Here is a 12023-nt window from a genome sequence, read left to right as displayed (position 1 = left end):
GGATTTTAAAAACACAAAATGTCAAACGAAACATGTTCACAGAGCAAGGTGCAACATTTGACAAATAGTCAGTATCCCAGCTGCATTTTTCCCTAGATGTTTATGGCGTGGGACTGAAGAGATTAGCCACACGGTTTCCCAACGCCGGGCCAGGGGACCACCTGGGGTCCAAATTAACTGTTATAGGTCTTTAATGCTGAGAAATGTGGTTCCATATGTACATTTGAATGTTCGAGTTAAACGAATATTGAGGATTTCACAGTGTAGTTTGGGGTCCCAAAGATGAAGAAATTGTATCTTTGACCTAACATGGAGTTCCTCAAAGATCCAATGTCATATTTTGGGCATCATCATGATGTCCGCCGTGCCCAAATATTGATTTTTGTCACAGCTCCAGACTGGTACGGCACAGAGAAGCCATGCCATTATTAGACACTGTCTTGTTTTTGCAGACATCCATAATCCCTAGAAGAGTTGTGTGGCTCTCTGTTATGCTTACCATGAAATTGTCAAAATGTCATTCAGCTCCTTTTCCTCTTTTGGTGTCCTACTGTCCTTCTCATGACATCACTGGAAGAATAAATTCAGCCGATTCTCTTCTCTAGACAAATTGATGCAGAACCGTTTAGCGCTTTGTTGACGTGTGTAATTATGTGGAAAATAAATCAGCTGTATTTTCTGTAGAGATGGTCAGTAATCCTGAAGCGGTGTTGGACTGTGATGGTGTGTGATCGGCAGCAATAGGAGTTGGTTCCAGTCTTGCATTCTACCCAGAGAATAAAAAAGCAGCTTTGCCCGTGTCTTTGTTGTCAACCTTTGCAGACACAGATTAGCCATGCTACCTACAGTAGCTCTTGTGATGTGGCTGTATGTTTTCCCTCAGGAGGAAAACCTCAATGCAGGAATGTCTCAGAGAGGAATTCATTGGAAATAAAGTTGTTTGTTTACAGAAAGAGATCCACTCCTTCCACTTTGTGCATGGTTCTCTGTTGAGACAGCAAGGGAGGTGACAGGGACAAACAGTTAGGCCAGGGGTCTTCAACGTTTTCAGGCCATGGACCCCTTAGCTGAGAGGGAAATAAAGCAGGGACCCCCTCTACATATTGTATAAATGTGTGATGTAGATTTTCATCGACTTGTTTGACAGCACTGTCATAAGTCTATGCTGTATTCATGTTAATGTGTTTTTCAGACATTTAACCACTTAAGTTGTCGATACTTAGTAAATTTGACCTTTCACTATGTACTTGGTCAGATCTTTTTTTTTACCTGTACACCAAAAACCTATTTGCCAATAATAGCCGATCTACAAGCTCTCAACGCCTCGTAGCAAGAGCTTGTAGATCTGCTATTTTTGGCTAAAGTTCTCCTCAGAATAGGGATGCTATTCTCCTTTTGCACAAAGCAGTGCATTGCAAGATAGAGGGCGCCAGATCCCTTTTAGTCACACCCTACCACTACTTCCTGTTCATCCACAGAGCATTGATTCTAGTTGTTTTCTCCATTAGATTTCTTTTCACTTTTTTCAACTTTTATTACTTGGGATGGTAAAAAGATGAGGCAGACAAATAAAATGTATTTTGACAAGTAATACAAGTTGAAAAAAGTGAAAAGAAAGCACTTTAATCTAATGGAGGAAGCAACTACAATCAATGCTCTGTGGATGAACAGGAAGTAGTGGTAGGGTGTGACTAAAAGGGATCTGGCGCCCTCTATCTTGCAATGCACTACTTTGTGCAAAAGGAGAATAGGGTTCAAGTTGTTCATTTATAAGAATTATCCTATCACACACACAAAGCTTTGGTGCCCCCCGTAGTAACTCTGAGGAGCCCCTAGGGGACCCCCTGTTGAAGACCCCTGAGTTAGGCAAACATGATACAGCAGATGTAGACACTTACCGTTTTTGTCTTTAAAAAATAAATAGGCCTTCAAATAAAATCCCACTCTCCTGTCTCTGTCTAACTTATCTGCCCTCTTCTCTATAATGCTCTCTAACTTTCTTTCTCTAGCTCAGTGGGGTCATAGTTATAGTTCTGTGGTCCATGTCTTTATTCACAATGGCTGGTGTTAGTTTGAAGTTTCACAAACTTCTCTACGGTTCTTGTCTGTTGTGGAATATTCCACAGCTTTTCTCCTTCCTGCCCTGAAGGGAATCTGTAATGAGGGGTTGTTGTGATGTTTATAGTTGTGTGGTAATTATGTTTTTTTGGAAACTGACTGTACTGAAATCAGAAAGATAATTTATTTGAAAGTTATTTCAACTGAAATGAGGGCGAGGCGCATTTCGTTTTATCCTTGAGATGTTCAGGTTTCTTTTTTTCTTGCAACTTTTAACCGCCAGATGGTAAATGCAATACTACTCCTTGTAATTATTTAAGGGGGGCCAGTTATTAGTCCCTCTCTTTTGAGCTAATACTGTTTGTGACCAGGTGCCACTAATATTGGGCTATCACACACATGCAAACCTTAGAGGAGAGCAGCCAAACGTCACTGAAATAATTTCAGTCAAAAATATATTCACACACACAGAACTATCATCTTACGCTCGACCTCCATAATTAGTATATCAAATGACTTCCCAGTGTTGTCAAATCTGTGATGTTAACTCAATTAGCGCCGATCCCGAGTATACTCGAGTAGCACATGCTGCCGATCCCGAGTATACTCGTGAAAAGTACTCTATTACTGTAACGGCGGTACTCTATTACCTGTTGGTGCCGGAAGGTCCTGACACGATCGCCCTCGCCGATTCATCATCATCACAGATTCACGAGCACAAAATAGTAATCCCATAACATTGAGGCAGACGGGGAATCTCATCTTTAATGTCCATTATCTCAAAACAACACTTCTAAAGGGAGGATGGCAGTAGATTCTCGCTTATATAACACATGTTGAAAAGCACCGATCCGCCATTACACAACCACATGTTGACGATGACCGCTTCCTGTGAATGACGCGATGACGTCAAACCGGAAGTGTTTACGCTATGGACTTCTGGCCTTCAAAATAAGAGAACGGTCGTGGATGCAGCCTGCGGGAGGCACGCTGGACATTTTAATCCGTTAATTTCAGGAGCACTAAATGAGTTAAAAAGTTATACTTGTCTGGTTAACTTTATATTATTATTCTCTCTATTCTCTCTATTATTATTCAGCTCGGCTGTCATGTCAAGTCCAAAGAAAAAAAATATTAGCCACAAAATCAAGTTCAAATTGAGGTCATGCTTGAGCTACAAGCATTCACATGCAATGTAGTCTGGGATAGATTTGGGCGAGAGATTAGTACATGAAAAGATAGAGAAGAAGAGTGTATTTTCCCTTTCAATGTGGACATAGGTTTGCAAGATTAAAATGTGTCATTCTGTACGGTGTAGTTCCAAAATGTGGCTCATTTTATAGCTCTGATTCTCTACGTTCATATGAAATGAAGTATCCAGACTGCAGTGCACACTCAAATCACCTATAAGGTGGTTCAAATCTTACTGGCAATAATCAGTTTACATGTGTTTCTTTTTCTGTTCAGATTTGATAAAAAAAAAAAAAAAAGGCCAAAATTCAATTTGGGCTGCCGTTCTGAACATAGCCTCTGTCTCTATCCATCTTTCTGCAGGATGCCAAGTTTGTAGAGGAGCGTAGAAAGCAGCTTCAGGTTTACCTGCGTATGGTGATGAACAAAGTCATCCAAGCACTGCCAGAGTTCACTGCTAAACCCACCAAGGAGACCCTGCTGTCCCTGCTTCCCTTCTGCCTGTAAGTATGCACACACAACCAACAACAACAATGAGAAGGGAGGGGGTTATGGGTTTACAGAAAGCCTCCACTGAACTCAATGGACTTGTGGGGTTACTGAAAGGTTAACTGAAAACAGGTTAACTCTAGGTGAAATAAAAGTTTTCAAAAGACCGTAGGACTAGAAAAATAGTCTTGTTGCCTTGAGTAACCACACTAAATAAGAATAAGTGTTAAATGCTGTCACCGAGCCTGTTGGTCCTGCAGGTCGTGGCTGCTGTACCGCTAACAATAACCGTTAATACTGTCCCTGGTTGGGGTGGCTGGGCTCTTCGATAGTCCTACAGACACAACTGTCTGTTGTATATATCCTGGATATAGGGAAGCACATACCAACTGGTGGTAGGGCTGGACGTACGTGTACTGAGTCATAGACCTGAAATACATGAACCCCCTCAGTTTCAGTCAATGAGACGGCGACACACACACACATACACACACACACACACACACACACACACACACACACACACACACACACACACACACGCACACACACACACACACACACAGACACACAGACACACAGACACACACACACACACAGACACATAGTGTTGGAGGGAATGCTGTGTATGTAACCCACCTCCCAACCAGTCTGTTTCTGACTGCTCAGATGGTCCAGTCATTTTCTCCTGCCAGTATTCACACCGATTCTCTCTCCCTGTGACCAGTCACCAAGTGTGGCCAAATACATTATTAATTTTGGTGTCCTTGCCATGAAATAATTTGAGACCCACTCATTAAGACACACAGCACAAACCTGCTGTTCCATGCCAGTCACTTTTGCATTTTTACATTATTCAATTTATTTGCTTATTGTCTCCACCAGGCCGAAGGTGTGGCCAAGACTATGTTTTGCCCCCTGTCCGTCCGTGTCCGTCTGTGAACAACTAATCTCCGGCACCGTTGACCCATACTACATAAAACTGTGCACGTACAGTCTCTGGATGCCAGAGCGGAATCACTGCCCCAAACGTTAATGTTATAGCGCCACCAGGAAGCCGATTTTTGCAAAACACAGAGATTTTGTATTTCTATAGTCACATGATCACGATAGATCTGTCAGATTTTTCATATTCCATATATATAGGAGTGGTTTGCTTTGAACAAAATTCCTCGAATCATGAACGCAGCGTCCGATTACCGTGAAAGTTCCCACATGCCTGTTCTAGCAGATCTACAAGCTTATCACACATCACTTTGCTATTTTGACATTTTCTCAGTAATTTCTTTGTATATTTAAGTCATTTGTCATATCCGCCCTGTGCAATTTCTGATTATGAAACCTAAAACCCAAAGAAAGATTGTGTGTTGTTCATGGCACGTTCAATGAAAACACAATTAAATCGTTGATGGCAATTATTTGTGTGACAATTAATCGTAAACTTAAATTTGTAATGGTGACAGCCCTACAGTACATATGGATGAATTAACACTGAGGATTTGACTGTGTAAAGTCTGCCTCAAACCCCATCAATATCATATCTCTATTCCTCATAAGAACATCAGTTTGCGTCGGAGTCAAATAAAGATTGTGCTGACACATTTGGAATATAACGATGAGAAGTGACTGCTGTGTCAAAAGAATGGCATCAGGCCAAGTCATTGCCGCTACCGCTGTAGCGGCAGCGGCAATGACTGTTTCCTAGAGTGCATTGCTTTGCTGGTTACACACTCTCACGCACGCACGCATGCAGGGGTGGAAAGTAACTGAGCACTGTACTCAAGTACACTTTTGAGCTACTTTTACTTCCATTTTTCAGACAAATACTTTACTAACTACAATTATTTGACAGCTAGCTTTCTTCAAATGTACAGTAGATTTTGATTATTATTACAAAACATCAGTTAAGTGTTTTTTCGTTGCGTTTTGGAAATCCGAAATCCTCGAAAGCATTTTTCAGGCCAAGGAGAGAGAAGCAAAGGACCCAGTGGCGACAGTTGCGAAAATCTGAAAAAATCAACCCTGGTCCGAAAATAAATACTAGGAGGAGATCTGACTAATAGACAGACTGACCCGCACATTGCCGCTTGTCTGTTTCAGAGAATGTATTAATAATGTAGCAACGTTTCGGTCACCAGACCGAAACAAATGTTGTATGGTCATGATTCACTGCCATCCTGGATGGCTTGGTTCTAGGCTTAACATAATTGTAATAAATATATTTTTTAAAGTCTATGGGGAAAATGGATAACGATTTTTAAGTGGCACCAGTAAACCACTTCCGTTACGATGCTCCATATCTGCTATTTTTTCAATAGTTAAAGCACCCAGGGCCAGAATTTGGTGCGACACCCCTGGATATATGAAGTGAAATTGAGGCACATTAGTCCACGTAATATTTGCTGTTGCCAACCTTGCCGGTCAGGCCGGCGTGATGAAACTCTCACCACAGCCCGTGAGTGAGTTGGCCGTGTAACAGCTTCACTGCACACTGATGGATGAAAGGATGATTAGTACATTCATTAGCATGATGAGAGAGAGAGGAGGAGGATAGAGAGGGGGGTGGGGTGGGGTGGGGTGGGGGGGCAGACAGCGGTTGAAAAAAGGAGAACGTTAGAGTTGGAAGAGGAGTGGCGACGGAGGGGAGGTGAAGGAGAGAGGGAGAGGCAAGATGAAAGACGCTTGGCGCGGATGACAGAGAATGATAGAACATGAGAGATACGAGGAGATTGAGAGAAGGACGAACAGAGGACAGGACATGAAGACCAGGGGGGGGGGGGGCAAAGAGAGTAAAGGGAAAAATACAGTTTGAGAGAGAGAGCATGAAAGACATAGAGGGTAAGACAATGGCAGAGATAGAAGGAGACAGAAGAGAGACAGAGGATGAGACAAGGAGAGACACACTGTGTGTGTGTGTGTGTGTGTGTGTGTGTGTGTGTGTGTGTGTGTGTGTGTGTGTGTGTGTGTGTGTGTGTGTGTGTGTGTGTGTGTGTGTGTGTGTGTGTGTGTGTGTGTGTGTGTGTGTGTGTGTGTGTGTGCGTGCGCACGCGCGTGCGTGACTTACATGTCAGTGTAAGTACATTATAAGTACATTATAACCACTATACAGCAGGGGTCTTCAACGTTTTCAGGCCAAGGACCCCTTAGCTCTGAGAGAGATGAAGCAGAGACCCCCACAACCTTTTCATAGATTCCATATATTTTCATTATTTGATAGCACAATCATCAGTGTCTTTTGGATTCATGTAAATTTGTGTTTTCTGATATTTAACCACTTGAACTGTCAATACTTAATAAACTTCACCTTTCAATCTGTACTTAGTCTGCTCTTTTTCCCCTCTACACCAAACCTTTTTGCCGAAAATAGTCGATCTACAAGCTTGTAGATCTGCTATTTTTGCGTAAAGTTCTCAGAATATGGACATTAGGGTTCAAGTGGTTAATATAAAAAAAGGAGATTTTTTTTTCCTATCACACAAAGATTTGGAGAACCCCCTGTAGTAACTCTGTGAGGACCCCCTATGGATCCCGGACCCCCTGTTGAAGACCCCTGCACTATACAGTATGTATGTGGTACTACCATACATACTGTATACTGTATAGGCACTCTCATGTTGGCAACTATAACCGCGCTTCACTCATCATGTTCCACCCTCATCCACAGCACTGAGGCAACAGCACTTTAACACGTCCTCTCAGGCTGTGTACTACAGACCAACGGCGTACGCTCAGCACACAGTTGTTTACACTCAGCACTGTGCGCACTCAGGCACGTCTGATGGCTCGGCGTATTGACATGCATCCTCTGTCGCCGCAGCAGTGAGTGCATGGGGTGGGTGAGGGGGGCCGGGGGTTGAGGCTAGAGACCTCTGTTTCAGCGTCAACTTCAAAATGAGGATTTGTCATGGGAATGGATAATCGCTCGCTCTCTGTGGCCTTTTTCTGCCTCGGTCAGGGCAGATAATAGGCTACCGTGCATGATGTGTGTCTGTGTGAGAGTTTGTGCTGCGTTCTGTTTTCTCAGTGCTATAGCAATGTCATAGTTTAGACTTTGAGGGTCACTGCTTTCGTCTGATTTGATGAAAAACAGGTATGTGTGTGGTTTTACTTAATACCCTATAATCTTTGTCATGCACACAGTCTCGTGCACATGTATTTGAGGAAATGTCCTGGGTATGTTTGTGCTGAAGGCAGAGAGAATCGTTGGAGAGGCAATTCGCTAGTCAGGCCACACTTGTGTATTACAATGTACCTTTTGCCACTAATCCAGTTACACTCAATGTGATCCACATCCATGCTTGTGTTACCTGTTCAATGTAATTATATGCCTCCCTCCAGTACAACTATTGGCGTTCCAACAGTTATTCCATCAGTTATGTTGTAATACTGATGTAGCATTACCATCGCATACTGGGAGGCAGAACAAAGAAATCCATAATTTATGTAGCTACATTTTATTTTATTTCATTTTATTTCATTTAAATGAGATCGTTTGCAGTTTCTACACGGCGCCTTAGTTCCCAATTTAATATCAGTTTCTGCTGATACCAGTCCCCATCGCCTCACTGTTTTTGCCGACCTTGGTCAAATTCATATCAGACTAGACTCGAAATGGGAACAGGGGAATAAACTACGGATTGAAGCCCCACACCCCAAGTAGACTAAATAAAAAACATGGCTTATTTCTTTGCTGTGCTAGAGGGAAAATTACAATTACAAAGGCAGAAAAAAGATCGCAGAAGAGGTGGTTGTGATTTTAAAGCAGTATCTACTTTTGTTGTGGCCTGACCCTCGTGACCACAGGTAACTTGTGCTAACCTGCATGTCAGATGAACAGGACCCAAGTGTAAATAAACAGAGACAGAGCAGGTTCAAATTAGTTCTGTATCACAACAAGGGGGATAAGGGTACGGTTACACTGGCTGAGGTCAAAACCCGGAAACAGGCAAGCAGAGCAGGCAATAATAGTTCACCCAGAGTCCAGGCAAAGGTCAAACACTCAGGGAAATTATGGAGGACAGAACCTGAGTCATAACTCTGAAAACTAGCATAAACCTCATAATATGGCAGAGAACAGAGGGAAATGAGCTGCTTTACATAATCGGGAGTCATCGAGGGAACGAGCAGCAGGTGTGGACATAGGCAAGCCAAAGCAGACGACTTGAGGTTGAATGAATCTTCCTGTGTGTACTGTATATATAATTTAGTTGACATTCAGTGGGAAAGCGTAGAGAGAAGAGACAGCAGAGAGAGCAGGTTCTGCTGGGATACAATCCTACCACATTTGACCCACGTGGGATTCATATACTGTAGTACCCTCCTGTGCAACTATCAGCATTCCAACCGTTTTTGTGAAGTTGTCTTATCTTAAAATGTCATCGGTTATGTATAAACAGGACTGTCAGCACATATTGAGTGGTCTGAAGCCACATGTATGCAGGAACATCTATAGCTACTTCACCCAGTCTGATTTGAGTAAATACGATGTTCTCAAATATTGTTCCCAATTAATTTCAGTTTCTGCTGATAACAGTCCTCATCGAATCACTGTTGTTGCCGACCCTGGTCAAATTCATAACGTGTGCAATGCTAACCATTGCCCACACTAAAAGCAGGTTAAACTAGAAAGGTGCAATTCTGGGAAAGTGCAAGTGTGGTTGCACTGATGAGAGTCGCGAGGAATGCAGTGGGCATTGAATTCTGACTTACCATTTATATTAGGCTATATATTGTGATGTCATTTACGAAGCAGACAACAGTGTGTGAAGCATGACCAAAAGCTTCACTTTTCTGTTGTGCAGCCTTAGAACCCCGATAACATTACTCAAAAAGTTTATAAAACACAGGTTCACTTTGCTGGCAAAAATCTGACCGAATACAATAGTGTGGAGCCTATAGCAACCACACTATTAAAATCCTTGCTTATTTCTGTGTGAATTATTGTAAAATTGTGTAAAAAGGGAAGAGGTGCTTATGAAGTTAAAACAGTAATTCCTTTGGCTGTGGCTCGTCCCTCGTGACTGCAGGTAACTCTTTTGTATGCGGGTAACCTGTTTTATCATTCAAGTATTTATTTTACAACAAATATTACACACAACATAAAAAGGACAGACAAACGAAGAAGAGACAACAGACCTAAAAAGAAAGAAAGAAAAGAAAGAAAACAAAAAGAAACACAAAGGCAGTCGAGCTAAGCTAATTGTACAACACCCCTTCTATTCTTAGCTAATTATATCCATAGTGATTATGTGAATTGCAATCCATACATTTAATTCAACAAACCCTTAGTCTAACCTAACACGGACATTCTATGGCCCCGACAGATCTCATCGGCTCCTCCGGCGTCTCGGAACGGACACGGCGGGGGACATGACTCCTGCTGCTGTCCGCTTTGAGTAAATGAGGAAGTGATCCGCGGTGGAAAACGAGTGATAAATCATAGCGATTTTATAATTATAATGGATAAACCTAAACAAACCAGTTCACATGAACAATACTGATGTAAAATAACTAAGATATCTGAACGGCTACATATATTTTATATACAATTAAAATGTCGTGAGCCACAGTTACAGGGGCGCTATCCCAGGCTTTTCTTTCTTGAAAAGTCTGGATCCCGAGGCTAACAAACCCTTAATATACTGTACAGAAAGAAGACTGCAGGTAACTTGGATACTGTAAGTGATTGAATTAACACACGTAAATACCGTCTGACTGTGTGATTTCATATGTTTATTATTATATATTTTTTAGAGACACCCCTCAGACCAATGAAGGAGGGGCCAAGACGGCACGTTCCAAAGCCTCGTCGCGGTTCCCCCGACTGGGCCGCAGTCGCAACCAGGAGGCCCGGCCGGAGCCCCAGAGCGGTGACCTCTAGAACCTCTGAATGTTTCTTTTCACCCTTCGACCTCATCTCTGATAGCTTGCCAATGAGGACGTCCCCACAGTATGTGTATAGCCTGTGGACTTGGCACAGGTAAGAATGAAGAGCTGACGGTGAGTCTGGATAGCAGGGAGGGCTTCTGACAGACTCACGTGTCCTCCTGAGCTAGAGAAAGACAATCCAGGAGAAGATGCTACGTCCTCAGTTGGAAGACATGTCTTGAGGTGTTTTTTCTTTTTTTTCGGGCTGTGGGAAGGCTAAATGGTTCTCCTTGGTTGCCTATATAGCTGGGATTCTATCCTATCATCCAGTATTACCTCATAGGGAGTCAAAAGAGGACTCACTCTGCACATGGATTAGACTGGACAGAGAGTTTGAACTCAACAAGGGATCTATTTCCTATTCTGCTCATTTTTTAGAGTGAAACTGTACTATGGTCATAGTGCCTACAGTTTTTTTTTTTTTTTTTTTTGGGGGGGGGGGTGTAACGAAGGAGGGCTAAATGAATAGCTTACTCTTGAAAACTCATTTTTTTAATGGTTGTTTTTTGGCAAATGCATTACAGTGCCATCAATGTTTTGACGCCACAGACCAACTTCTCTGTCACCGCAGACTACCACTGGACAGCAGGTGGACATTCCACGTGTCTTCTTTCATCATTAATTATTATTACCGATAATCTGCAGAAAACATACTCTGCTGTCACACAAGCATCTCCCTCAAAAGGTCAGACTCAAGGATACATCCAGTGCTCCTAAGGATTCTCGAAATAATCTCTTTTAGCAAGGCCTATCGTGGTGTTGTTACGAATGAACGTCTTAACAATGACTAAACACTTGAAGAGAAGCTGCTTGTTAGAGTGTGTGTGTGTGTGTGTGTGTGTGTGTGTGTGTGTGTGTGTGTGTGTGTGTGTGTGTGTGTGTGTGTGTGTGTGTGTGTGTGTGTGTGTGTGTGTGTCTGGGTAGGGGGGGGGTGTTGTTGAATGTCAAGTTTGCGAGAAACAGAAGCTCATGCATATATGTATGTATTACCCAAGAGTAATTGGAGACGGGAAGCACTCCTGATTAAGAGTGTTTTTTTGAAAACTTTATTTGAAGGTTTGCTCACAAGGAGGTAAACATCGCTTATTGTCTCTACGAGGCAAAGAGAACAAATTAGACGTGTGGGTTGTAATTACGGGCCTCAGTCTGCCGTTGTCATTACTATACACAACTTTGTAATTATTCATAAACACACAGGTACAAAAACGGTTAACACTGCACACAGTATTTATGGCCAATTCAGATCGTCTCTGGCCCTACAGTAATCTCCAGATGGAATGAGAACTGGGAAGGAAACATAATAGATAAAGGGAAACGCTCTCCCATTCCACACAGTGACAGTCAACCCCTGTAGCCGG

General features: G+C 42.5%; 1 protein-coding gene across 1 annotated transcript in view; it reads left to right on the top strand.

The window, feature by feature from the left end:
* Positions 1 to 10678, top strand: part of snx29 (sorting nexin 29) — a 196896-nt gene extending 186218 nt beyond the window's left edge. The window contains exons 20-21 of the mRNA XM_080747936.1: positions 3613 to 3752; positions 10492 to 10678. Of these exons, the coding sequence (XP_080604062.1) occupies positions 3613 to 3752; positions 10492 to 10618 (267 nt within the window). The 3' untranslated portion in view covers positions 10619 to 10678. The remainder of the gene's footprint in view (positions 1 to 3612; positions 3753 to 10491) is intronic.
* Positions 10679 to 12023: the final 1345 nt, after the last annotated feature.

This window comes from Nannobrachium achirus, assembly GCF_963921795.1.
Source record: "Nannobrachium achirus genome assembly, chromosome: 18".
NCBI lineage: Eukaryota > Metazoa > Chordata > Actinopteri > Myctophiformes > Myctophidae > Nannobrachium > Nannobrachium achirus.
This window is presented reverse-complemented; position numbering and strand designations above follow the sequence as displayed.